At 51.3% G+C, this 27,645-nt stretch overlaps 2 protein-coding genes and 1 pseudogene across 4 annotated transcripts; 2 read left to right on the forward strand and 1 right to left on the reverse strand.

Moving 5' to 3' along the window:
• The first annotated feature begins 1,734 nt into the window (after nucleotides 1-1,734).
• On the forward strand, nucleotides 1,735-5,610 carry SPATA2L (spermatogenesis associated 2 like). Its single transcript, XM_074200831.1, has 2 exons — nucleotides 1,735-2,072; nucleotides 3,883-5,610. Exons 1-2 carry the CDS (start codon nucleotides 1,770-1,772, stop codon nucleotides 4,885-4,887), a joined length of 1,308 nt encoding a protein of 435 aa, XP_074056932.1. The 5' UTR covers nucleotides 1,735-1,769; the 3' UTR covers nucleotides 4,888-5,610.
• CDK10 (cyclin dependent kinase 10) lies at nucleotides 5,156-23,662 on the reverse strand. 3 transcript variants are annotated; one of them, XM_074200842.1, is made up of 14 exons: nucleotides 23,530-23,662; nucleotides 22,205-22,277; nucleotides 21,170-21,241; nucleotides 20,157-20,259; nucleotides 19,838-19,919; nucleotides 19,041-19,108; nucleotides 18,231-18,283; nucleotides 16,954-17,023; nucleotides 13,720-13,779; nucleotides 10,588-10,711; nucleotides 10,305-10,444; nucleotides 9,567-9,619; nucleotides 9,232-9,342; nucleotides 5,156-8,360 (listed from the first exon to the last, which is right to left on the reverse strand). In XM_074200842.1, exons 1-13 carry the CDS (start codon nucleotides 23,614-23,616, stop codon nucleotides 9,233-9,235), a joined length of 1,095 nt encoding a protein of 364 aa, XP_074056943.1. In that variant the 5' UTR covers nucleotides 23,617-23,662; the 3' UTR covers nucleotides 5,156-8,360; nucleotide 9,232. The 3 variants fall into 3 exon arrangements, with proteins under 3 accessions (XP_074056943.1, XP_074056958.1, XP_074056950.1); XM_074200857.1 differs by lacking the exon at nucleotides 23,530-23,662 and adding an exon at nucleotides 23,139-23,189; XM_074200849.1 differs by lacking the exon at nucleotides 23,530-23,662 and adding an exon at nucleotides 22,960-23,031.
• Nucleotides 23,663-26,510: 2,848 nt separating this feature from the next.
• Nucleotides 26,511-27,444, forward strand: LOC141513306 (putative homeobox protein NANOG2; annotated as a pseudogene).
• Nucleotides 27,445-27,645: the final 201 nt, after the last annotated feature.

The raw sequence follows: 27,645 nt of genomic DNA on the forward strand, positions 1-27,645 counted from the left end.
AAAATTTCTCTTATGTTTTTTTTTTGTTTGTTTTAGGTTTTTTGCAAGGCAAATGGGGTTAAGTGGCTTGCCCAAGGTCACACAGCCGGATTTGAACTCAGGTACTCCTGACTCCAGGGCTGGTGCTTTATCGACTGCCCCACTTAGCTGCCCCTCTTATGTTTTTCTTTCCCATCTTATGGTTTTCTTTCTTTCCTCTTAATCCTTATTCCCCATCCAGAAAATGACTAATCTATAAACATGTTAAACACAAATGTGTATGTCCAATATTCACCAGACTGTTTGCCGCTGAGAGGAGGGAGGTGGGAAGGGAGGGTGGAAGGAACTTATATAACTTAAAAATATGCGTATGAGTGTGGATGAAGGTTGAAAAACTTTCACACATATAACTGGAAAACTAAAATATCAGTTGGAAAAAAAGAGTAAGGTACAAGTGAAACTGAAAAGGGAAGGAAGGAGGGGCTTCTACTGGTCACTGCCCAGCTCCATCTCTCCTCCTCCTCCAGATCTTGCCCAAGTCTCATCCAAGTCATTGGACACACGTCCATGGACACACAGTTTTGTTTGGGGTCCTGGAAGAAGACCCGGAGGTAGTTTTAGAAGACCTGGGTTAGGACCGCTCTGATTTGTTGTTTTGATCTCGGGTCTCTCTCTCTGGGCCTCAGGTCCCTCAGCTGTAAAACAAGGCGCCCGGACTCAAGAACCTTTAGGTTGCCTCCAGCTCTGACCTCTGATCATTTGGGGATGCTGGCAGGCTAGGGAGGTCAGAGACCAACTTTCCCTCTCTAGTGGCCCAGTATTGCCACCTAGCGTCCCAGGAAGACGGGGTGTCTGCGGGAAGGGCGCTTTGGGGGTTAGGGGAGAGGAGCCAGAAGGCTCCCGGCTCCTTCCCTGCCAAAAGGGAAACTGCAAACGAGAAAAGATCCTAGGTTCTTATGGCTGCCCATCATTTTACAGAGATGGACACTGAGGCACACAGAGGGTCCCAGAGCAAGGCTGGGGCAAGGCTGGGAGCAGAGTCCAGGTTTCTGGTCTGAGTGTGCCGCATCCTCCAGTGGAGGGAGCGTGGCTTGTCCTGGAGCAGGTGTGCAGGTACCCCGCTTTCGGAGCGGAGCCGGCAGAGCGCACCTTCTTTTCCTCTGGCAAGGGAGGGCGATTTCCCCGACTCCTTCTGGCCACTGCCCGCCCAAGGGGGAGTGCCCTCTGGGGAGCCGCGGGGGGCTGGACAGCGCCCTGGCCTCGGAGTCGGGGGGACTGGAGTTCCGCTGTGGCCCCGGGCCCTCACCAGCTGTGTGGCCTCGGGCCAGTCCTTCACCCCGATCGCCTGGCCCGGGCCATCCCCGGGGGTCCTAGTCCACGCCCGGCCCCCGGCCCCGACCCGCGTGCTTGTGGCGGCGCCCCCTCCCCGACGTGGGAGGCGCAGGACAAGCGTGAGCGCCCCCCCCCTCTCTGGGCCGGCCCGGGGTCCCCCAGCCGGCGCCAGAGCCGGACGCACCGGGGCCCCCCGCGCCTCCTCCCGCCCGGCCAGCTCACGGTTAACCTCCGGGCCTGGGCGGGGAGGGGGCGGGACCCCCAAACCCCGCCCCACGTGCGTCAGCCCCCGAGCCCGGCCCATGGGGGGAGCCCCCCGCGGAGCCGGAAGGGCCGGGGGCTGGTGGCTGGGGCTCGGCGGCGCCGCGGCGGGCGGCGGGGACCCGGGCAGGTAGGGGCGCGGGGGGCCGGGGGCTGCGGCGGGGGGCGCGGGCCCGCACTGACCCTGCCCCCCCAGGATGGGTGCCAGCTCCCTGTCGGAGGACTACCGCCTGTGCCTGGAGCGGGAGCGGCGGCGGGGCGGCGCGGGCGTGTGCGCGGACCCCTCGCTGCGGGCCGTGCTCTGGCAGATCCTGGTGGAGGACTTCGACCTGCACGGGCCGCTGCGGGACGACGCGCTGGCACTCTTCACCGACGGGCTGCGCGGCCGCCGCGACCTGGCCCCGGCCCTGCGCCGCCTCGGCCGGGCCTTCGAGCTGCTGGAGCTGGCCGCCGTCCACCTCTACCTCTTCCCCTGGAGGAAGGAGTTCACCACCATCAAGGTAGAGGCGCCGGGGCGGGGGCCGGGCAGCCCCAACCTGGGCGAGGTGCCCCCGGGCGGCGGCGGCCCCGGCCCGAGCGCCTCCGCCCTGGACCTCCTAGGGATGGGCACCCCCAACCTGGGCAAGGTGCCCCCGGGCGGCGGCGGCCCCAACCTGAGCCCCTCCGCCCTGGACCTCCGAGGGATGGGCACCCCCAACCTGGGCGGCCCCAGCCCCGGCCCCAGCCCCGAGCGCCTCCGCCCTGGACCTCCTAGGGGTGGGCACCCCAGGGGTGGGCACCCCCAACCTGGGCAAGGTGCCCCCGGGCGGCGGCGGCCCCAGTCCGAGCCCCTCCGCCCTGGACCTCCTAGGGATGGGCACCCCCAACCTGGGCAAGGTGCTCCCGGGCGGCGGCGGCCCCAGCCTGAGCCCCTCCGCCCTGGACCTCCTAGGGATGGGCACCCCCAACCTGGGCGGCCCCAGCCCCGGCCCCAGCCCCGAACCTCCTAGGGATGGGCACCCCCAACCTGGGCAAGGTGTCCCCGGGCGGCGGCGGCCCCAGCCTGAGCCCCTCCGCCCTGGACCTCCTAGGGATGGGCACCCCCAACCTGGGCAAGGTGCCCCCGGGCGGCGGCGGCCCTGGACCTCCTAGAGAGGAGCACCGCAAAACATAAGCAAGGTGCCCCAGTTCACAGACCACCTGTCCTCTAAAACCCCACCCCCTCGATAAGAGGCGGCTTGGCCGGAGCGGGTTGAGCAGGGGTGTAGACCGGTGGAGCCGGGCTCGCACCCCTTTCCCTGCCTCAGTTTCCCCCACGTGCAGAAACAAAAGCGTGGGACCCCGGGGGCAGGGGAGCGAGCATAGAGCCCGGAGAGGCCAGCCCGAGCGGGCGGGGGTCTCCCCGCACCCACTCCTCCCGGCCCCTCGGCCCATCCACCCCTGGCGGCCCCAGGAAAGGAGACTCCTCCCCGGACAGCCCGACCCCGGCAACTTTGTGAATTCAGGGTGCTGGGGAGCCAGCCGAGTGACGTCATCTCGGGCAGCGTGGGAGAGCAACGCCCCCACTCTGTTACTGTGGCAACGCCAGCCTCCCCGGGAACAGTGGGGGCCAACCTAGAAAGCGGGTTACCTCGCAGCGTCGCCTACCTGCCCGCCCACCCCCCCCAACCAGAGATTAGGGGCTCCACCTGCTCTCGGGTGTGATCCCCCTTTGGCAGAGCCCCCCAGCAGAGCCATCTTTGTAAGACTTGGAAGGCAATACTCCATTGAATTCAGAGGTTTAGGGAAAAGAGAGCTTTAGCTTTTTTCTTCTACCCAGTGGATCCCAGGAATTCTATCTACAGACACCCAAAGGGGTTAGACACCCCCTCTATAGAAAAAGTGTTGGACTTAAAGGCAAAAGAGATTGGGGGGCAGCTAGGTGGCACGGCCCTGGAGGAGGGAGGACCTGAGTTCAAATGTGACCTCAGACACTAGCTGTGTGACCTCAGATAAGCCACTTAATCCCATTGCCTTAAATACATAAAATTTTAAAAATTAAAAAAAAAAAGACAATGAGAGATCCAGGTTCACCCCAATCTATAGAAACGTGTTGGACTGGCAGTCAGAAGAGATCTGGGGTTGAAATGATACTGTAACCCCCGGGGAAGTCAAGAAGCCTCTCTGACCCTTGGTTTCCTTATCTAAAATGAAGATATGACACTACCAGTTTCACTGGGTTTCTGAGAGGGGGGGTTCTAGTACAAGTGACTAGAAATCTCAGTTATTGATGATAAGGGGAAAGAGTTACGCACCCCCCAAAACAGTAACATGGGTATTTTTTGATTCCAGACCTTTTCCGGGGGCTATGTCCACTTCCTGAAGGGTGTGCTGTCGGAGGACCTCATCACCAAGTGCTTCCAGAAGATGGGCTACACCAGGAGGGATGAGCATCACCTGGTGGTGGTCACTCCGCCCTCAGGCTACGAGCTCATCCAGGTGGCTCTCGGCTGCTTCGCTCTGAGGTTGGAGTGTGAGATTCTAGGGGAGATCCTGACCAAGTTGGGAACCAGCCTGTTGTCAGCAGAGGAGCTGATCGAGGAACGCCGAGCCAGTGGCGACGTGGACACGTGCGTGGACCGGCTAAGGAGGCGGCTGGCTGGAACTGCGGAGCCATCCATGAGGCAGGCAGTTAGTTATCCTGCTGGCATCGATTTATATAGTGACCTGCTTGAGGAAGGTACTGAGGAGGATTCCTTGTATGGTGAGCCCCTACTTGGGCCAGAGTCACCCTCCCCAGAGCTGGCCTATCAGCCCCCTATCTGGGAACAGAGTGCCAAACTGTGGGGCACCGGCCACATGGCCTCCAGCGCCAGGGAGCTTCGGGACAACGGGAGCAGCTGGGAGTCTCCGAGTGTGGAGGAGTCAGTGGAGGAGAGCCTGACCTATGATGCCTTTGAAGAACCCACTGAAGAGAGAACCACCTTCTCCTTCATCGCCTTGCGGCGGGAGCTGACCCCAGAAGTTGCTGGGGCCAAGAGCCCCAGCCGTTCCCCTCGGCACATCAGGGTCAGTGGGCATCTTGAGGCTACTGAAGGGGCCCCTACTTCTCCTTCTGCATCTGGTGGGGAGCCCCAGCGCTACCAGCTTCACAGTTGTCTGCCAGTGGGCACCCTGCCCGCCTACTGCTGTGATACGTGCTGCCAGCTCCATGCCAGCCACTGCCAGGCTGTCTATAGCTGCCGCTTGGGCCACACACTACACGAGCTGCTGAGTGAGAAGCAGCGACGTCTCTGGCTTCAGAGGACCCAGTTGGACTCCCTGCTTTATGAGAGTCCCCCCAGGGTCAGGCCCTAGGATGTCAGGTTAAAGGTGAACTCCCCCAAATTGTATGACTCCTCTCCCCCCTCCAAGGAAAGACCTGGCTTCTCTCCTGGTTAATGGAGGAGATAGGAACCCTCTAGCTCAGTAGGAAAGGAAGGAGTCTGTAATCCTGATCCCCTACCTAAATGAAAGGCCAGAGGTAGCATCATCTGGGGGTTCAGAATTGAGGGGACCTGGGTTCTAGTTCCTTCTCCCACCATTGAATTGTGTGAACTTCATTAAGTCACTCATTGTCCCCATGTATTGTTGAGGAAACTTAGGTCCTAGAAGACTAGCCCTAGGAACCTCGTGATATATTTGAGAACACTTAGAAAAAGTTTAAAGCTTTATAGCAATGTTAGCTGCAATTACTCCACAAGGGAATTCTGCCTCTTGGAAATGGAAGGCAAAGTCAGTCTTTAGTGAGGTGATGAGAAAGCCAGCTGGGTTGCCCATCAAACCAGCCTCCCTCTCCCTGAAACCTTCGGTGTCTGGGTGGGAGAGAACAGCCTTCTGGCCGTGGAGGGCCCCACCCAATGGTGCCATTGGCATTTCTGCCCTTCTGTCCTGCCCGGACCACCCCAGTTGAAACATTCCTTTTCCACAAGACCCTTCTGACCAAGAGGGTTGTGACCATGGAGGAAGGGCCCGGGTCTCGATGGGCCTGTCATGTGTTGGTGGCTGTCTATTAAAGTATGTGGGGTGATTCAGTGTTCACTGGGGACTTTCTTCGCTTGTTCTCGATTAGTTCTTTCGTCAAACTGTTCCCAAGCTGGTGGCTCAGGGACCCCCAAACGTCCTCTTTTCTCCCCCTTAGGTGATTACTGGGAGCCAGGTACTGCATGAGATGCCGAGAGGATTGGTCCATCTGGGTCTTCCCCTCATCTAACTCAAATTTGATCTGGCCCTCTTCTCTGAAACTTGTTCTTCTCTTCCTCCTCACCTCTACCCTATTTTTTTCAATAGTCTCAGTTATTTGAGAGAAGGGTGGGTGGAAAATTTTTGTCCTCTCCCTGTTATTTCCCCCAGGGGGATGTGGCTATGTTTGGCCGTGGGGAAGGTGAAGTTTGAGCAGCCAGAAGGATCCCTCTTCACTGGATGCAGTCAGGAGCATTTATGCCTGGCAGAGGTGCCTGGTGCCCAGGGTCTGATGGGGCCGGGTGGCTGCCGAGGGCTGGGATGTCTGCGTCCAGGGTCTCCCTGTCCTCATGGGGACTCAGCTACCTTGATGGCTATGTTCAGAAGGGGCTAAGGGCTTGGCCTAAGGCTTCCCAAGTGGGGAGGAGGGGAGAATGTGCTCTTCTTCCCTAGACTTGGTTGGCCAGACCCAGCCACTAGTCGCCAACAGTTGGCTTGTGGCCGCAGACCCTGGCCCCAGTTTTCACTGGCTATTGAGCAACCATCCCTCTTGGTTTTTTCCACTGAATTGACCCACCACCAGAGACTGTTAAAAAACCCAACTCTATTTATATACACTTCCTGTTTTATCAGTTATTCTGCATTTAAAGAAAAAGCAGGGTGTGGAAGAAGAGAGGAAAATGGGGAATTTTACAAGTAGAATCAGCAAAAAGGAGACAGACAGTACCAGGGAAGTTTTCAGGGTTTACCGCTGAATAGAGTTCCAGATTTAGAAATGTCCCCTCCCGGGTGACCATGAAGTATTTGCAAAAACACTCCCGGATGAAGGTCAGCCTGTCACTTCAAGGAAAAAAGTGGTCCTTTGTAAAGGAGCAGGTTTGAAGATAAAGGGTTTTTTTTTTTAAAAATACTCGGGTCCACAGCCTTTTCTCAGAAAGGGTGTGTATGGTAGGATCCAGGTGGGAGGGAGAGTGGGCGTTGGGCTCCCTGCTGGGGCAATGCCAGGGTCCTGCTGTGGGGCTTGGGCCAGGGGCAAGCACTTCTGTCTGTGCTTGGGGAGTGGAAAGAGCCTGGAAGAGCACCGGAGGGAGGCCCAAGGGAGAACTGTGCAGAGGCACATCCTCCCAGCAGGGGTGGTGGTCCTCATCTCTCCCCAGCTGCCTTAGGAGGGGGTGACAGGTGACTTCAAGGCCAATCCCTGGGCTTAGAAGCCATCCCTCTCAGGGACGGCCCAGTCCCTGTCCCCTCCTCCCCTGGATGACCTCTGCAAGGCAGAGCTGAGCTCCTGGGGGGATGGTCTGGAAAAGCCACGCTCGGCCCGGATGAAGGGCTGGTGCTGAAGGTGACGGGTGAGGTGCAGTGAATGAGCCCGGCTCACCACCCACGCTTCCCCCCCCCCCATCTAGGTGCAAGATTACAGGGAAAACCCGACTGGCAGAAAGGGAGGGATGGCCTTGGAGTCGGGGGGGGGGCAATCTCAGTTCACTCTGCTGCTTGGGGGGTGACCTTGGCTGGCCACAAGCTCCTCATCCAGTGACTTCCTGATTGTTACTTCCAGGCCTACAATGCCATGATCCGAAAGGGGTCTTTTGGCATAGGAGAAGGGGACAAAGGGAAGCTCCACCTCCAGGCCCAAGCCTTTGGGGGGGGGCGTCTCCCCAGACCCTGCCTTGTGTGACAAGTGCCCATGGGGGTGTCACGGATGGTCTCAGGCCTCAAGAGTGGGTACAGACCCTTCTCTCTCTACCCAGACTCCAGGTAGGAACCATTAGGTGCTTTCACGAGGAGGCAAAAGCCAAACAGGGAGTCTTCTCTCCCTTCTCTTGTGTTTCTTGCCTACTCCCTTCCACCCCATTAGCTCCCACTTTCCCTGCTATTCTCCAAAACAATCTATTTCACAAAACCAAACACCGGAAGTAGCAAGGATGAATTTTAAAAACATTTTTCAAAAGCTGCGTTTGAATCAACATCTTCGCCCAGTGTTCTGAGGGGGTCCGATTCTGGCCCTTCCAGGACAGGACAGTCTCTTCCCCCAACAGTCTCTAGAGCTCCTGGGCCCACTTGTGAAGGCTGAAGAGGCCCTCGGGGTCCTAGGAGAGGATGGTCTTTCCTCCAGGACACAAGAGCATGCCTGCTCCCTTAAGCTCTCTGGGGACATCCAGGCCTCCTGAGGCGGTTCTCTTCCCTTGAGGCGAGCTCAGCCTCGGGGCTGGACAAACCAACCCCAGTCCTGGGGCTTTTTCTGACCCATCAGGCAGCTGAATGATGGGGAGGAGGGGGGAGGGCAGAGCCCCCCGCCCGTATCTCCCGGGAAGAAGGAAGCAGATAAGATCTAGACAGTGACCCGAACACGCAACTGTCCAACCCGTCCTTCCTCTGCTCCCCTAACCCTGTGTCTATCTTCCAGGTGGGGAGAACCAATTCTCTCCATTCTGGCCTCCTGACTCCCCAACTGAAGCCCTGGGCAGAAGCCAGAGGATTCGGGCGGCGTCTGCCGAAGTCCCCAAGGCGAGTCCTGGGAGCCCCCCTCGTTCTTGGTGGGACAGTGGCAGCCTCCAGCCATCTCTCCTGGGACTCCCCACACATCAGTCTTCACCCACCTGATGCACCTGAACAAAGGGGGTGAATTTTATTGAGAAGCTAAGTGGTGCAAAGGACACCAACATTAATATAATCCCTCACCCCAAGACCATGACTGAAGGTGTGAAAACTGAGCAGAGTGGGCTTGCCCCAGCTATGGGGTCCTACATCCAGAGCTCCTGGACCCTCCCATGTGTGCTAGAACAGAAGCCAGAACATTTGAGGGGACAAAGCATGCCTGAGTCCCCCAACTCTTCAGACCGGCCAAGCTGGGACCAGCCAGGGACCAGCTCAGGTCTGCCTCAAGAGCTCTGGCATCATGGGCATGGGACACCGCCTTGTGATCCTGCTGCTCATCCAAAGACAGTCTGAGTTATTAGGGCTGAAGATGCTTATTGCTAGCCGGCTGGCCACTCCAGGCTGTGCTGGGCCAGCTCTCACACCACAGCCCAGGCCAGTCGGCTACTTTGATGCTGGCTTTGGGGACCTGCCACGGGGACCTTTGAGGACCACAATTCAGAATGTCCAATTTTGACAAAGCAGCTGAGGTGGGCTTCAGGGGAGGGGAAACTGAGGCAGAACAAAATAATTTGACCCTCTCCTGATGGGAGGCTGAGGAGCAAGGGGAGTGTGACCTTGTGAGCTCCCCCAGGGATGAGCTCCTGTTTCTGGGCAGCGAGTCCCGGGGGGGTGGGGAGCAGAGACAGGTCGGTGAGGGGGGAGCAGTTTGCTCCTCCCCCTGGCCTATGGTTTTGGAAGGTGATGGACAAACTTATGCCAGAGTCTGGCAGCTCATCCCCAGCCAGCCCGGCCCCCCGAGTACCACGGGCCGCTGCCCCTTTGGCCTCTTCCTTTTTAAACCCAATGAAATAAGGAGGGGCCCTCTTACCGCCTACCCACCTCAGGGCTTGCTGCGCTTGCCCTGGTTCTCAGCCCCTGTGTTGGTGGCACCTGGGGCGGCTCGCTTGTTCCGATGGTGAGGGAAGGTGGGCATGAGCTCGGGTTCACAGGCTGTGGGCAAAGTGGACACTGCTCTCCTTGGGGCCGGGGTCTGGACGCCCTCCCCTGCCCCCTCGCTTCCCTGTGGGAGCTGCCGTGACCTCTCCGACTCCCAGAGACCTCACTTCCCGGGCTCACCCTCCGGACGCCCTCATGGCTGCTCCCAGGACTGACTCACGGCTGTACCCACCCTCCGGGCCTTGGCAGGGAGAGTGGGCTCAAGAGGGAGAACTTACGCAATGGTTTTTCTTTGAAGTAGGAGCTTTCCAAGCAATCCCCGGCTGTGGCCCTAGTCAAGGAGAGATACTGCCACTGCAAAGGTTATCAACATTTATGATGTGCCTACTGTTCACAGGGGGTTGAGTGGGGTGCCGCCAGAGTCCCCACCTCCATGTGGTTTAAGCCTTTAGAAGGCTCTCCCACCGGCTTCCTGCCTCTCCTTCTGGACAGTGTCCCATTTCTCAGCCCAAAGAGCCTCAGCAACAGAAAGACTAAGGAGTGAGGCAGGCTGTTGGTGATGAAGAGGGAATGGGGGCTCCCTGGGAGCCAGAGGGAACCCACAAAGAGTAGACAGAAGGTCTGTGAACACAGGAGGCAGGAACCACGGAGACCCCGGGGCTAGCTCACAGCTGCTGCTGGGAGTGCGTGGCCACAAGGGAGGATACTTGGTGGGGAAGATGGAAGGACAAGGAGCCTCTCAGAAGAATGGGGGGCTAAGGTTCCAGCCCAAATGTTTTTGTGCACGGGTGCATCTGGGGGGTCTGCCCTTCCCACATGGTGGACTGGCCAGTGCTTTCCAGAGTTGGGCAAGGCCCCACGTCCTTACAGGCAGCAGAGACAAAGATGCCCAAGTGAAGGTGCAGACCCTGGGCAGACCAAGCCCAGAGGGCCAGGAGCCCCCGCCCCCACAGGCCCAAGCCCAATGGACCTGAGCCTTCCCTCAGCCCCCCACGCTCAGTCAGACCCCTGGCTACCTTTTCTTTGGGTCATACATGAAGAGGAAGTTGAGGAGACGTAACCCTGCCTCGGAGAGCCAAGGAAACTTGTGTTTGAGGTTGTTGTAGGGCTGTTTCCTCAGGCTGTACTGGCTGACCAGGGGCAGCTTGGAAAAGCCCTGAGAGGAGGGAGAAGAGCAGAGGAGGGGGAGTGAGAAGAGCCCTGGGCCAGCCCCATCCACCCCCTGCCACCCCTGGGCTGGGGTGGGCCAGCCCCATCCACCCTGACTGGGGTGGTGTGGCCCAGCTCCGAGGCACTCACTGGCCAGATGTTCTCATTGGGTGTCCCAAGCAGCTGGACGATCAGATCGATCTGGTGGATCTCAGAACTGCCCGGGAGGAGGGGCTTATGAGCCAACAACTCAGCCAAGATACAGCCCACTGCCCTGGAGGATGAGAGGGGCAATAAGCAGGAGCAGAGGCTTCCATCCTGCAGGGCCTTCATGTACCCAAAGAACCGGGCACTGAAGCAGCAGGTCTCATTATGGATCCCCAGGACCCCGCCATGCCGGGGTGCAGGGGGCGGGCAGGGTCTGGCCCAGAACCAGACATCAATTTCAGAATTCTGAATGGGGGGAGGGTCCTCAAGGGCCATCGCCTCCCACCCAGACCTGAACAAGAATCCCCCAGTTGCTCCAGATTCATGAACCATGGCATTCCCTCACCCCATCACAGCCTGGTGCCATTCCACATCTCCTCCTGCCTCGCAGCCTCCAGCCCATTCTTCATCCACCCTGCAACCTCCAAACCCTGAAACCCTCAGTTCTTTCCTTGGCCATCACCCACCTTCATCTCCCTTTTCCCTCTTGACGCCTTGGTAAACCAGTTCAACCCTGCACTGCTCTCTCGAGGCCTCCCACCTTATATCATCAACCTTGCCCTGCCAAGCTTTAGTCTCAAATCACACTGGCCATTTGCTGCCTTCGTCATGTAAGCATGCTGACCGGTCCGGTCTAATTCAAGTCTGTTAGACGATCTCAGCTGGGCCTTCACTGTGGCCAGGTGATCCCCTGACCCCTCCCTAACTGATGCGCTCTCTCACCAGTGTTTTCACCCTTTCTCAAATCTCCCTTTGTCCCTTTTCCCTCCCTCTCAGTTCATATTCCACTGAAAACAAAGGGGTCTTTTGTCTGAAGCGCCCTCTTTTCCCTGCCGGACCACTTGGACTCCTGGCACCCCCTCCTTCACCCGTCTCACATCAAGATGGTAGCCCCTTCCACTCCTCTACACGCACAACTGCCTCCTCCCGGCCCATCATCGGCAGCTGCCTCTTTCGTCTTATCCACTATCTACTGACTGCTTCCCTTGTTGCCTGCAGACATCCTCAAAAAATCCTCTCTGGACCAACCATCCCTTCAAGTTATTGTACCCAACATTCTGCCTTCTGAGGCTGAACTCCTCGAGGATTCAATCTACGATAGGTGCCTCTACTCCCTTTGCTCTCTCTCTCTCTTCTCTCTAAAGTCTGGCTTCCAACATCATCATTACTCAACTGAAACTGTGACAGGCAATCCCATAATGGACAAACTGGACAGCCTCTGCTCCCTCTTCATTCTCCTGGATCTCTCTGCCGGCTCTGACCCCACAGTCACTCTCTTCCCCGAGACACTCCTCTTTCTAGGTTCCTGTGACCCTGCTCCGACTTGTCTGACCACCATGGGTATCTGCCAGGGCTCTGAGCCCTCTTCACTTTTCCACTCTATTTTGTTTAGTGATCTCACCGCCTTCCACGGCCGCTGGGGATGATTGATGATGCTCAGATATACTTATCCAGACCTTATTCTCAATGACCTTTTTTTTTGGGGGGGGGGGGGACAATTGGGGTTGATTTGCCTGGAGCTACACAGTAAATGTTTAAGGTCACATTTGTATTTGGGTCCTCCAGGCTCTGAGGCTGGAGATCCATCCACCGCACCATAGCTGCCCCTCAATTACTTTTTCCTATTGCCTACTGAACATCTTCAATTACATGTCCCTATGACATCTTAAAATAAACCTGCCCCAAACTGAACTCATCCTTCCCTCATCCTCCCTGCTTCCTCTCCTCCCTATTCTTGTGGAAGGCACCATTGACCCTGCAGTTACCCAGACTCAAAACCTCCTTGACTTTGGACTATCTGTCACTGGATCCTGCCAATTTTACCTTCACCCCCCCCATAAGTGCCCCCTTCTCAAATAGCCACCACCCTGGTGCTATCCCTCACCACCTCTTATTTGCGCCAAAGCTATAGCATTCTGACTGCCTTCCTTCTTCAAGTCTCCCCGAGGAGAAGACACTCCTATGTCTCCCCCCATTCAACAGACTCCAGAGCCTCCTAATCACCACCAGGATCAAACAGAAAATGCTTGGTTGGCATTGCAAGGCCGCCCTTCACAATGGTCCCTGGACCACACCGGCCCCCTGGGTGCTCCTCCCACACCCAGAATCTTCTCTGCCATCTTCATCTCCCGGCTCCCTTTGAGTCCCAACTACACTCTTCCCTTCTACAAGAAGCCCTTCCTGATTCCCCTCAACTGGGGGCCTCCCTCTCTACTGTATGGTCCACAACCACTTCCAGTCTCCCCCTTTAGACTGTGGGCTCCCTGAGGGCAGGCACAATCCCCTGGCAGACTGGGAGCTTAATGTCTCTGCTGAAGAGCTCGAGGAGGGAAAGCCTAGCCCCCTCCATTCTGGGACCACTGAGTGATGAGCAGCTTGTCCGCCCCGCAGCCTTCCAGGGTTTCCCTCCTAATGCTTTGAGCACTCCAAGAGTCAAAAGTCGGCTCATAATTACTTTGGCCTTTTTATCACTTCAGAGTCCAACGGGCTGTTTCCTCACTGGCTGTATGAATGCAAGAGACTGTCTCTGGCCTCGAGGGGCTTACGTTCTACTGAGAGAAATATCCTTCAATACACCCAAGTAAGGCTTCATGCTGCACTGAGGCTTTTGGGACACTCTGTGGAGTGGGACACTCTGGACACAGAGTGGTCTGGGGCTGGGGAACGTTAACCGAAGGCATCAGGACAGGCTTTGTGTAGGAGGTAGAGTCGGAGTCAAGCCCTGAAGGGAGCTAGTGACTACAGGAATGAGGCAGAGCCTTCTGGGCAAGGGGGCTGATGGCCTGGGCCCTGGCCACTCTCTGGCAGGGACCCCCTCACAGAATAATGGCTTGTTCTCTAGGAAGATCTTCAGTGTATTCGTTCCCTTACTCCCAAGGGATCAAATGGCATCTCGCCATTTTCCACCCAACTTTTCACACTGAAGTCTTATTTCCCTGGGACATCACCCAGCATAGCATGGACAGGGCAGCTCAAATGACCTCATGGATCACTAGGAACTCCTTCTCCAGCCTGGCCTTGCAACCATCCTCCCACTTCAAGACTTTCCAGGAGGAGGAAGAGAACACTCCTTACCACATGTCGATGCTGGTGGTTTGTGTTGCTGTTCCCAAGAGAAGTTCGGGGGCCCGGTACCTGCACAATGAAGGAAAACAACCCACACCCAGGTCATTTCTTCCTTGGTGGGTCACAGGTTACTTGCTTACAATTTTACAATTTTTCTCTCCAACCCAACTCCTCCCTCACATCAGGGACTTCAACATCCATACAGACTCTCCCTCAAATACCCTCAACCTATTTATTCCCCTCTCATGAACTATTCCTACACACGAAGATGGCCATACTGTTGATCCTGCCATCATCCACAAATATCCAGAAATTCTGAAATCTCCTTATCTGGCCACAATCTATTGGTTTTCACTTCTCCCTCTGCTATCCCTTATATTACCTTACTCTTTACCCTTACCATGACCTTCAAAACCTTGAGTCGTCCCCCCCCCCATTCTCTCCCAGCCTATTATCCCTGCACTGGTCACTCTCTCCTCTTTTCCCATCCTGGCTTCTTGGTGAACCAATTCAACTCTTGATTGCCCTCTCTCTAGAAGCCCTAATCCCCTTATCACACCGCCTCAGTCTTGGATCACTGCTACCATTCTTCTTCATTCATACACGCACAGCTAAAGGGAAAGTAGAAAGATCATGCAACCATGAGTGGGTCTGCTAAGAATTTATGTCACATAAGCTCAACTGGGCCCTCATGACACTGGGAACCTTGTCTCATTTCATAGAAAGAATTGAGCCATTCACTGAACTCTCTTCTCATTCCCTATTACTCAGGGGTCTCTGACCATTCTCTCCTCCTTCACCCCTGTCATGCGAGTCTTACTCCTTACCAAGGCTAACCCCTCTACCCATCGCTCTCCATCTCCTCTTCTCCTACATACTGTCCCCCTCTGCCATCTCCATCACTTACTTTCAACCTCACCCACTCCACTTATGTCTACAAACATACCCATCTCTCCCCTATTCTGGAAAAAACTTCACTCTGTACTTTCATCCCTGCTATCTACTTCTCTAAATCTTTTCTGCCCTCTGTAGCTAAACTCCTCAAAAGAACATCTACAATAGGACTTCCACTTTCTCTCTTCTCCCTCCCTTCAATCTGGCTCCTGACCTTATTGTTCCACTGAAACATTTCTCTCCAAAGTTACTAAAGATCTCTAAGTTGCCAAATTCAATGGTCTTTTGTCAATCCTCATTTTCCTGGATCTCTCTGCAGGATACTCCTCTCTCTCCTGGCTTTCTTCCTATCTCTCTGTCTGATCATTCCTTTGCTGGCCCTTCATCTAGATCACACCCTCTAACCATAGGTGTTCCACAGCATTCTGACCCTGACTTCATCTCTCCTCCCTATAGACTTCTTCACTTGGTGAGCTCATCATCTCACATGAATTTAATTACCATCTCTTTACCGCTGATTCACAAATTTACCTATCCTGTCCCAGTCTCTCAGCTGACCTCCACTCTCACATCCAACTGCTCCTCAAACATCTGGAGCTGAATGTTCATTTAAACTCCACATATGCAAATTGGAACCTTTCCCCAAACCCACACTTTCCCTATTCCTGTGGAGGGCAACACCATTCCCCCCCCCACCAGGCTCATAACTTGGGAGTCATCCTCACCCTCTCTCACCCCCTTATCCAAGCAGTGGCCAAGACCTGTTGATTTTAACTTTGCAATATCTTTCAAATACATTCCATTCTTGCCCCCTTCCCCATCCCTGCAATGCAGACCCTCATCATGTCACACCTGATTAGAACAGCAGTTGCTGGAGGATCCGCCTGCCTCAAGTCTCTCTCTACTCTAAGCCATCCTCTGTTCAGTCAACAAAGTGATTTTCCTAAAGCAAAGATCTGATCATGTCACTCCTACTCAATGAACTCCATAGCTTCCTATCACCTCCAGGTTCAAATACAAGATATTTTGTTCAGCCTTCAAAGTTCTTCAAAACTTAGCTCCCTTCTACCTTCCCCATCTTCTTACACCTTAGCCCCCATCATGGACTCTTCCATTTAGTGACACCAGCTTCCTGGTTGCTCCATGAACAAGACCCTCTGTCTCTAGGCTCCAGCTAATCCGCCCTGGATTGCTCTCCTGCCTCATCAACTGGCTTCCCTTAAGCCCCAACTAAACTCTACTTCCTACAGGAAGTCTTCTCTCAACTCTCTTAATTCCAGTGCTTTCCCCTCTTTTAATTATTTCCTATTTATCCTCTACACAGCTTGCTTTGTATGGTTATTGCATGCTACCTCCCCCATTAGACTGTAAGCTCCATGAGGACAGGAACTGGTTTTTGTATCTTTTGGGGTCCTCAGAACTTTGCCCACTGCCTGGCTGATGCTTATTGGCTGTCTGATCAATCTGCTTCAATCTGTCAGTTCACTAGAGAGGGTTGATCAAGTCTCTTTTCTGGCCGTGGAGGCAAGGCATGGCCCCTCCTAGGAGAAGAGTGTCAAGGCAGCTGGAAGAACCTCCCAACCCAGATGATTCTCTTTACCAGCCCACTTCTCTTCAGATTATTCTAATCGGTCACCTACACCGGCTCATCTTAGAGCCAAATAGTCCCACACAAAGATGGTGTGGCATTGGCTGTGCTTCCCTCACTGCCCCCAAGAGCCCCTGAAAGGGGACAGTCCATCACACTGGAACAGAGGGACCAGAGAAGTAACTCTCTCTTGAGTTCTTTTAGAGTATGGTGGGGCACGAATCTTGAGTAAAATATACCAGGGAAAACCAGCTCCCCATGGCTGTCAACAAATCAAACCCTTGGTCTGTTTACATTGCCAAGACTGCTAGCAGGCTTTGACCTCTGAATTACAGGAGATAACCCTGACCACTACTGGCTTCCTTTGTCTTGTGGATCTGTTTTTCCTTTGAAAACGGCCCTGGTTCCTGGTGTCCTTTGTTATGTATCAGCAGCCCTTCCTTCCAAGTCCTCTGACATCTCCACTCTGGGATCTGGCCTGTCTTAGGGAACCTGACCAGTTCACTTGTTGATGGTTCTGTAGAGAAGCCCAGAAAGCAGCCTGTCCCCTCAGATACCATCTTGGTGTCCTTGAACAAGTCACCTAACCTCTGTGTGCCTCAGTTTCCTCAACAGTAAAATGAAGTGCACAAGAGCACAGGATTGTAGGAAGGATCAAATGAGCTAAGATGTGTGAAGTGTCCACCCTATGAATGCTTATTCCCTTCCCTGTCCCTTTTCCCTTTAGCCTTCCTCTCCTAGAATCTTCAAGGTTGACTCACCAGAGAGTGACCACTTTGGGGGTCATTGGCTTCACAGGAACACCATAAGCCCGGGCCAGGCCAAAATCAGCTGCCAAAAAAGGGGAGAGAAATGGGAAAGAAGAATTAAGGATTTTTTGGTGTCTTAATGGTATTTTATTTTTTTCCTAAATTACATGTAAAGATAGTTTTCAACATTCATTTTTGTTAAGAGTCTGAGTTCCACATTTTTCTTCATCCTCCCCTCCCCAAGAGAACTAGTAATGTGATATAAATTGTACATGCACAATCATCTTAAGATGATTACTATTTCCACATTACTCATGTTGTGAAAGAAGAATCAGAACAAAAGGGAAAAACAGGAGAAAAAACAAAATTTTTAAAAAAGTGATCGTGTGCTTTGGTCTGCATTCAGACTTCACATAGTTCTTTCTCTGAACATGGATGGCATTTTTCATGACAAGTCTTTTAGAATTGTCTCACACTGGGGCGGCTAGGTGGCACAGTGGATAAAGCACTGGCCCTGGAGTCAAGGAGTACCTGGGTTCAAATCCGATCTCAGACACTTAATAATTACCTAGCTGTGTAGCCTCGGGCAAGCCACTTAACCCTGTTTGCCTTGCAAAAAAAAAAAAACCTAAAAAAAAAAAGAATTGTCTTGGATCATGATGGTGCTAAGAAGAGCCAAGTCCATCATAACTGATCATCTCACAATGTGGCTGTAACTGTGCACAGTGTTTTCCTGCTTCTGTTCACTTCAAACAGCATCAGTTCATGGAAGTCTTTTTAGGTTTTTCTGAAACTAATCCTGCTTAACGTTTCTTACAGCATAACAGTAATCCATCACATTCATGTACCACAACTTGATCAGCCATTCCCCCATTGACAGGCATCCCGTCACTTTCCAATTCTTTGCCACCACAAACAGAGGTGCTATGAATATTTTTGTACAGGTGGGTTTCTCCCCTTTTTTATGATCTCTTTGGGACACAGACCTAGCAGCAGTGTTGCTAGATCAAAGGGTATGATTAGTTTGGTTGCCGTGGACAGGGTTCCAAAGTGCTTTCCAGAATGTTGGATCGGTTGACAAGGAGTTAAGTATTTAGCAAGTGTTTAAGAAATTCTTGCTCCGGGTCTCAGAAACAAAAAGCTAGAATGCCAGTTGCCCTGTCAGAGGGATGTCAGTGTCTGAATGGTTCACATGTTTGCATGCAGGTGTAAAAAGTGTACAAGTAGGGCACACACAGACACACAGACACATACCCCCCTCCCCCCCAACCATAGTTCCAGATACTCACCTGTCTTAACACAGCCCTTATCTGTCATAAGCAAATTGGAAACCTTTAAATCCCTGTTATTACAAGAAAAGATAAAAGTCACTCATGCCCAGGGGAGCCAATTTCTGTGACTGTTCTAAGATGAGGAGGAAGTCCTTTTCAAGCCCGCGGTTCCTCTGGGCTGAAGAGGTGAAGGTACCTTGTTTTTGACTTGGGGTGGGTCTACTTTGGGGGCTTTGGTCTCTATTTGTCTATTCCCTGGATCAAAGGTTCTTAACCTGAAGTCTGTGAACCTGTTTTTCAAAATATTTTGATAATTTTCTTTTTTGGGGGAGGTTAAGTGACTTGTCCAGGTTCACACAGTTAGCAAGTATCTGAGGACAAATTTGAACTCAGGTCCTCTTGACTCCAGAGCTGGTGCTCTATCCATTGCGCCTAGCTGCCCTGATAACTGTATTTCAACATACTTGGTTTTCTTTGTAATCTTACGTATGTGATGTCAAGGGTTCCACAGGGTTTATCCAACTACCAAAAGGGTTTGTGACTCAAGCCAGGTTACTCAGGAAGCCCTGATTAGCTCAGGACTACCAGAATGGTAGAGGATGGAGGAACCCCCCCCAAGATTCCAATACTCTTCCAACTGGGAAGATAAGATTATATGGAGAGGGGCACAAGAGGACATGGGACTGGTGATGAAGTTGCTACCCATCCAGCCTTATTCCCCAATGACCATCTCTAAAGAGCATGCTACACTATTTCTTTTTTTTTTGCCACACTCTTTCTTTCAGAACCTGCCTCCTACAGACCTTTCAGACATCCCGGGCTCCTCACCTGTGAATGATGAAGTTTTTGTGAAGATATTGAAGGCCCTTGAGAACTTGCAAAATGATACACTTTACCTGTAAGGGTGAGGATGGGGAAAGAGTCAATGAATGAGAGGCATGATCAGTCCTTCTGGGGGCTTGAGGAAGGGCTCCTGGTCAAGTGCTCTGCCCCACTACTGGATTCTGGTGCCTAGCTAGAAAACTACACATGATACCAAAAGGGACAGTGTCCTGGAACACAGGAAAGGAGGATGGAGAGTAAAGTACTGCAATGGGGAAAGGAACAAGGACCCATCAAGAAAAGAAGGCAGTGTTGTCAATTCAGTGAAGACGTCCTAAATTCTTTGAGGTGAGCTCTTTTAAGGCAGGACCACTTTCCATTTGTCTCTGAATCATCCCAACTCCCTTTTAGGTCCCATGCAAATAAATTAATAAATACTTGTCCAATGATTGACTAAATTCTTACTGCATCTCTTAGGGCGCCAGTTCCTTTTTTAGTCACCTGCCTTTAGAATCCTTCAAATTCCAAGGGCTACCTTCCACCAGAAGCCTACCTTGATTTCCCTAGGTACTACTTAACTTCTCCCCTGGAAATTACATTGTACATAACTAATACCGACATCTGCTTTCTGTCATTATGAATTTAAGCTCCTTAAACTCAGGGATTGGGATTTTTTTTTCCTTCAACTCTCCAGTGTGCTAGCACATAGGAGGCATGGGCTTCTCCAAGGTGCTTGGTTCTTCACCAATAGAGTGCAGAGTAGTTTTAACACCAAGAATAAAGAGACTGGAGCCCACACATACCTGAGCCTCTGAAAAGGGAGTCTGCATGTTCTCCAGGAGGCTGGCGAGGTCCTGCTCACAGTAACCCATCACCAGGAAGATGCTAGAAGAGATAAAAGGGGACACAGTGACCTGATGCCACCTCGTCCTTCTAAAGGGCCAATCTTAGAGGGAGAGAGAGGACTGAGGGAACGGATGGATCTTCGGTCTAAGAAAGTAAAGATACAAGAAAGAAAGAAAGTCACAACCTTGGAGTGGAAAGTAGAAACCACAACTGATTGTGGGGGCAGGGATGAGGGAGATTTATCCCAATAAGATAAGAATGACCAGGACTGGTTACCTCTCCAGGTGGTTTCCCACAACCACCTCCTTCAGCTCCACGATGTTGGGGTGACGAAGACGGAGAAGTAGTGTGATTTCTCGGAGGCTGCTAATGGGGATTCCTGCCCCAAGGAAATAATACATTCAGGTCCCTGACCCCAGGACAACAAACCTCCCCTTCCTGAGCCCTGGGTCTTGACCAGCTCCTGACTGAACAATAGCACGAGCTTCACACAGCTCCTCCCTAAACCAGGGAGGGGTCCCTTCCTCCTTATCCTCCACCAAGGAAAGATGTGGCTTCTTGAGTGCTCTCCAGCTCAATTACTGTTGGTAAAAAGTACCTGGCTGCTAAGGCAACCATTAATGTTCAATATAAGACCAGCCCTCACTTAAGTTTAGTATTTCATTTTTTGTTTATTTTTGTTTTGTAAGGCAATGGGGTTAAGTGACTTGCCCAAGGTCATACAGCTATACAATTATTATGTGTCTGAGGCTGGATTTGAACTCAGGTCCTCCTGACTCCAGGGCCACCTAGTAGCCCCTAGTATTTCATTTTTACAGAGGGCTAAATGTGAATTTTATTCCACAACTGTGGTCAGTTGGTAGCTAGGTCACTATATTACCCTCCAAGAAGTGAAATGCTTGATCCTGGCTCAACAAGCTAATTATGGACAGTGCTGGAATTAGAACCCAGGCGTATGGACTCCCCAGCCCAGCTCTTGGCTTTCCCTGCACCATCTCCCTCTCACCCAGGATTGTTCAGAACTGTTAACTATTAGTTCCCAATAAGAAATATAGAGGCTTTGCATTTCTTTTCTTATAATTTTTTTTGTGGGACAACAGAGTTAAGTGACTTGCCCAAGATCACAGAGATAGTATCAAAGTCAATTTGAACTCAGTTCCTCCTGACTCCAGTGCTGGTGCTTTATCCACCATTCCACCTAGCTAGCTGGATGCTTTGCATTTCTAAAACAGCCTCACTTATATGTCTCCCATTAGGTCACTGACTAGGTCTCTGGCAACCATTCTCACCATCCTTTTCCTTGTCCATTCGAACTTTCTTCAGGGCCACAATTTCATCTGTCTGGGTGTCCCGGGCCCGATCTGAAATTATAACAGACCCATGGAAAACACAAAGCCAGAGCCCCAAGTCCTCTCTTGTTCTGTTCTAACACAGGTGCTGCCAGGGACAGAGAACCATTACTTCCTAATCATCGGGATTCAAGCCAAGCCGGCAATCAACTATTTGCTAGGAGCTGGTGATTCAAAGACATGAATGAAACAGTCCCTGCCCTCAAGGGACTTACCTCCTATTGGGGAGATGACAAGTAGCCAAATAAATATAAATAGAGAGTAATGGAGGAGAGAAGTCACCAATTACTGAGCCTCTAATAGTTGAGATTAATGGGAACTAGAGTTTCCAAGGAAAGGTGGAAAGAGAGTATTCCAATCACAGGGAGGACAGTGGACAAACTTATAGAAAGGGGAGACAGAATGTCCTAGAAGGGAAAACAACTCAACCAGTTTGGCTGGAATGCTGAATGCAAGAAGGGGAATGATGGGGAACCAGTCCAGAAAGATGGGCTGGAGAGAGAACGTCAAGGCCTCTAAATAGCCAAACAGAGGAGTTTGAGCTAGGAGGCAAAATGGAACCACTCAAGTTTTGGCATGATCAGAATTTCCCTTTAGGGATTATCAACTTGGCAGCTGAATAGAGCCTGGATTTCAAAGGGAAAGGCAGAAGGAATGAAGACCAATGAGAAAGTCATGGTATTAGTCCAGACAGGAGGTGAGTAGGGTCTGAGTTTAGGGGGGTTTTGGTGTGAATGGGGAGATGGGGAGGAATAGTTGACAAGACTTGGGAACTGATTAGAAGGTGGAAGTAGGACCAAAGAGTCTAGGATGACCTTTTCCTCAGCCCATGCCCTTCTTCTCTCCTCTAACTGTCCTCCTGCCTGTATTCTTTCTAGCCCAGGATCAGGTAACCTTTCCATCCCAACCCTGCTTTGCTCTCTAACCTGAGGGAGAGCTTCATAGACTCCTGGCCGACAGCAAGCCCATACTTACACACGATACCATAGGTGCCTTCCCCAATCCGATTCAGTTTTTCAAACTCCTTCACGCTCCGACACTGTCCCAGCTGTAAGAAGAGAGGAAGATGAGGCAGCTCATCTGAGTAGCTAATACCGCTTGCCTTCTCCTGTAGTGGTCTTGTTAAAAAGTAAGGCTTTAGCTGTGTGGCTTTGGGCAAGCTACTTAACCCCATTTGCCTTGCAAAAACATAAAAAAAAGGTAAGGCTATAGGGACGTCTACGTGGTACAAGGGCAGCTAGGTAGTGCAGTGAATAAATAGAGCACCGGCCCTGAAGTCAGGAGGACCTGAGTTCAAATCCGGCCTCAGACACTTAATAATCACCTAGCTGTGTGGCCTTGGGCAAGCCACTTAACCCCATTGCCTTGAAAAAGGAAAAAACCAAACCTATAAGTAAGGCCATGTTTAAACAAGCAAGGGGATAGCAGTGGGTCAGTCCTGGGACTGGAGGTTAAGGGACCTGTGAGGAACCACAAGGATCAAAAAACCAGAAAAAGTTGCCCAGTAAAGGCATCTTTACGCTACCAGAGAGAATAATAACTGAGATCTTCAAAGGTCAAATACGGATTGGATTTGAATATCAAACCTCAAATTTGGAGATCACGGCCCAATTCACACCTGAATCCACAACAATTCAAGAAATAAACACGGAATCTTATTACATATCTAAAGACAATTAATTACCAATTATTTTTATTATTAATTATCTAAAGATAATTAATGACTCAACTGAGATCAATGTATAACGTGGAACCGATAACAGAATGCCTACTGTGGGGGGGGTGGGGAGCAAGAATGAGGGGGAAATTATAAAACTCAAAATAAATAAAATCTTTCTTTAAAAAACAAATCAGTCAATTCCCTCTATTAAGAATCTGACAGCTTAGCCCCCCGCCCTGCCCTGCTCACTGTTGTGGGTGGTCGGGGGCGTGGACCGGAACCGGAAGTACGCAGACCCGAGGTCTAGTTCCGCCGACCCCCCCCCCGTGGTCTCCCCCCTCTGGACCTCAGTTTCCCCATCTGAGAATCGGCCTAGCTCATCAATAAGGGCCCAAAAGATTTTTTTTACTTCATAATTTATTCCTATAAGTAAATAAAAAGGAATTTCTTAGGGCGGAGGGGAGGGCCCAGCCTGGAGTCCCTCCCCCCCTGCGGCAGGAAATGACACAACCCTCCCCGGCTCCCGCCGAAAGGGACTCTGGGAGTCGTAGTTCTGCCGAGGCGGCCCGGGCCCCCATCCAACAGGGCAGCTGGCTGAGGGAAAGCCGCGGCGGCCGCACACTCTCCCGCACACACGCACCCTGTCCTCCGGAGGCACCGTGAAGAAGCCGTCCCGCCGCAGGCACTTCAGGCGGATCTGCTCCGACTCTGGCTCGGGATCCCCCATCTTGCCGTCCCGGGCTTCCGCCCCAACCACCCACGTGTGCGCAGGCGCCCGGGCTGCGGGGGAAGGGTCGCGCATGCGTAGAGTCGACTTCCTCAGAGGGCCACGCCTTCCCTTAGCAACGGTTACCAAGGAGCCCGGAGAAGCGGGATGTCGCGCTGAGCCCACTGAGGTAGGGTCTCCTGGACCGCGTGGTCCGCGCTGTGGCCTGCTTGTGCCCCGGGGCAGTGGAACAATCAATCAATCCATCAATATGCAATTATTAAGAGCCTACTGTGTACAATCAGTCAACATTTATTAAGTGCTCACTGTGTGAGAATAACAAATAGCAAGAATGAAACCATTCCTATATGATGAGAAACAGGGAGACAAATAGCAATGCAACTACATCAATAAAAAGTGAATAAATACAAATCTATGCAGAATAGACTCCAAAAGATTTATGCTTTAATAGCTTCAAACTGCACTAAGACTTTAGGGACATCTTCCAGTACAAAGTAGGAGCAGTTGGCGCTGTAGCAGATAAGAGCGCTGGGCCTTGGATCAGATGCGTTCAAACCTCAGACACTTCCTAGCTGTGTGACTCTGAGTATGTCACTTAATTGCGTTTGACTCAGTTTCCTCATTTGTAAAGTGAGCTGGTAAGGGAAGTGGCAAACCCTCCAGTATCTTTTTTTTTAGATTTTTTTTTTTTGCAAGGCAAATGGGGTTACGTGGCTTGCCCAAGGCCACACAGCCAGGTCATTATTAAGGGTCTGAGGCCGGATTTGAACCCAGGGACTCCTGACTCCAGGGCCGGTGCTCTATCCATTGCACCACCTAGCCGCTCCACCCTCCAGTATCTTTGCCAGAAAAACCCCAGATGGAGTCACTTCAAAGAGTCAGATTCGACCAAAAGGACTCAGTAACAATAACATCAACAGCACAACATTATTTGGAAGGGAAGGAACTAGAAGTCTTCAGCTACATCACGAAGGAAGAGATGGGGACACAAGGAATTGGGGGTAAGGAACATGCTCGTCAGGCAAGTTGGACCCACCAATGCAAAGGCGTAGAGAAGGGTGATGGAATGAAGGGAGTCTGAGTGTCCGCTAACAGGTGACTTCTCAAGGTTGAGAATCTGCTTTGGTTGGATCATCGTGATGGGGTTAACTGCAGTAATACGGGTGCTTAACTTGGACTTTGTGTACCAGAAAATAGATGATTAAAATTCTGTGCCCTTCCAAAGCCAACCATTAAACCTGGTACCCTTGCTGGGCTGACCTTGTGAAGAGCAGATTATAGAAAAAGCTTTTCTCTCACTCATGAGAAACTGCCTCCTTATTATGGAAACTATAGGATAGGAAAGGGGAGCCTCAGGGAGAATTTCAAACTCTGACATGGGTACAAGCTGACCTCAGCCTGGGAAAGCACTGTCTCTGTGGAACCCAGCACAAGAAGACCTTGGACAGCGCCTCCTTGATTTCCCTCCTCTCTTTCCTTTGAACTTTGGGAACTTCACAAGTGGAAAATTCCAGAGCCTATGGGTACCAGGCTGACATCCAAAATTTCTCCTTAAATACATTTCTCTCCCCCTCCCCTAGGCAGTCAATTAGTTGATCCACCTTTGGACTCCAATTGTTTTTCTAAGCATCAATAAAGATCTTTTGACTGAGAGATGATTCCTTATGTGAGATTCACTCACAGACTCAGAACGAGGGATCTCAGAACTCTGGGACACCTCCAGAGCCTTGTGGGATTTCCTGTGACAAAAGCATGTCCAAAGGGGAGAAATGTCTAATGAGACTGGAGAAATAGGTTGGAAATAGGTTGGTATGGGGCTCCACCTTGATTCAGCTGCTTTTTCTCCATGAAATAGTATTTCTCACCTTTAACTCTTTTATCATTTTTTTCCAATCCTACTCTTTTAAGGAAAGCACCCAGGCTAGCCAAGTTTAGTCCTTCAACCCATGGATGGGTACCTGCTCTTTCCACCTCTCCCCCTCCCTGATTTTAGCTTTCTTTTATCTCTATCTCTATCTCTATCTCTATCTCTATCTCTATCTCTATCTCTATCTCTATCTCTATCTCTATCTCTATCTCTATCTCTCTCTATCATATCTATCTATATCTACATCTAATCTATATCTACATCTATATTTATACCTAATCTATATCTATATCTAATCTATCTCTATCATCTGTATCTATATCTATCTATCTATCTATCTATCTATCTATCTATCTATCTATCTATCTATACTTGCTCTCTCCACCTCTCCCCTCCCTGATTTTAGTTTCCTTTTATATATGTATATGTATATATAGCTTTCTGTCTTTGAACTATAATTTCAATGAGGGCAGAGAATATCTTTCTTTTCTAACTTAACAAATGCTTAATAAATAAATGTTTGTTGATTTGACTTAAGCTAAACAAAGAAGTTCAGATTACATCCTGGAGGTGATAAGAGGCCCAAAGAGTTTTTTGGATAGACCAGATTACCCTAAAGAATAATTACTTGGAGGGGCCGCTAGGTGTCGCAGTGGATAGAATACTGGCCCCGGAGTCAGGAGGACCTGAGTTCAAATGTGACCTCAGACATTTAATAATTACTTAGCTTTATGAACTTGGGCAAGTCATTTTACCCCATTACCTTGCAAAAACAACAACAAAAAATTTTTAAAATAATAATTACGAAGTTCACACCCTCCGGTTTAGGCCGGTCTTCCTAGGCCAGGCACAGCTTTTGTCATTTTTGGAGTCTCTCTTCCATTTTTCTTTGAAAGGCTGTTTTGCATTTGTAGTGCTGGTTTTCCTTTGCAAAGCACTGTGCCTTCCTTTCACTCAAGGCTTTTGCTCCTGGACTTAATGCGACGGCTCAGGTTGGACCCCTTCCTTCGAGCATCTTCCCCAAAGCATGACCTCCTGCTCTCACGCACAGCAATGCCAGTCCTGCCGGCCCGAAGGCCATACCGGTTGCCCTTACAACACTTGGATCTCCGCGTCCCAGATGGAGCCATTTACCTCCCCAGGCCCTTACTCTAATTTCCAAATACAAAGTTCGGAAAAGCTCCAGCCAAACACAGCAATTTCTCCTGCTCCTCCTTCATCCATGGATATGTTTATTCAAGATACTCCTGACTCTGCTACTAGCCCAACTTCAAATAGCCTTTCATCCCAGAACAAGGCCAAGCTCCATCAGGGAAAAGAAGATCAGAACCTTGTGAAAAAACCCAAGATGAGGACAGTGTTCTCTCAGGCCCAACTAAATGTACTCAACAGTAGATTCGTGGAGCAAAAATACCTCAGCCCATAGCAGATTCGAAATGTGGCTGAAAATTTGAACCTTACTTATAAACAGGTCAAGACCTGGTTTCAGAACCAGAGAATGAAGTCAAAGAGATGGCAGAAAGATACCATGTGGTCAAAGAATGGCAACAGTATGGTTCAGAATGGATCAGCTGTTGGGGAGCACATAAGCTTCTACTCTCCATTTCACCAGGACTACATGATGAATCCTTCTGGAAACCTGCCAGGATGGAACAACCAGACTTGGAATAACCAGTTCCAGAATAGTGGAGAGGGCTCCTACCAGCACCAACAGTTGCTTCAGCACCCCTATCCTGCCAATGACTTGGGAGCCTTTGAAATAATACTAGTGAGGCCTATCCCATGAAACAACAGACTACTATGAGTTTTAATAACCCCACACCATGGAATATCTCCCAAGCTACTCCATGAACATGCAGCTGACCCACAGCAAGTCAGAAGAGAACTGTGACTACTAGCAAGCCAGTAATGCTCAAACACAATTCTTAGATCCCAGTGGGGTGCCTATATTTCAGTCATAATCTGAGCAGTTAATTTTTTCTTCACCCCTGATTTCCTATCTTTTTACTGTTATGTGACTATTTTGGTTGGTTGATTTATTTGAGTAAAGGCATCTCTTACATGCAGAGAGTCACTACCCTCTTTAGATTTTACTGGCTGGCACCAGATTTAAGCATTGTTGGACTATATATACAAAGTCCATTAGTTTCAGAATCCTGATC

The sequence above is a fragment of the Macrotis lagotis genome, chromosome 1 (genome assembly GCF_037893015.1).
Source record: "Macrotis lagotis isolate mMagLag1 chromosome 1, bilby.v1.9.chrom.fasta, whole genome shotgun sequence".
NCBI classification, from domain to species: domain Eukaryota; kingdom Metazoa; phylum Chordata; class Mammalia; order Peramelemorphia; family Peramelidae; genus Macrotis; species Macrotis lagotis.

Bases quoted from the DNA above. Each gene is read 5' to 3' on its own strand.
- CDK10 (XM_074200842.1), bottom strand. From the start codon at position 23,616: ATGGGGGATCCCGAGCCAGAGTCGGAGCAGATCCGCCTGAAGTGCCTG. The intron at 13,780-16,953 runs GTGAGTCAACCT...TTCATTGTGCAG, and splicing joins CCCAAAGTGGTCACTCTCTG to GTACCGGGCCCCCGAACTTC. The intron at 9,620-10,304 runs GTAGCCAGGGGT...CTCCTTGACTAG, and splicing joins ATGTATGACCCAAAGAAAAG to GGCCACAGCCGGGGATTGCT.
- SPATA2L (XM_074200831.1), top strand. From the start codon at position 1,770: ATGGGTGCCAGCTCCCTGTCGGAGGACTACCGCCTGTGCCTGGAGCGG. The intron at 2,073-3,882 runs GTAGAGGCGCCG...TTTTGATTCCAG, and splicing joins AGGAGTTCACCACCATCAAG to ACCTTTTCCGGGGGCTATGT.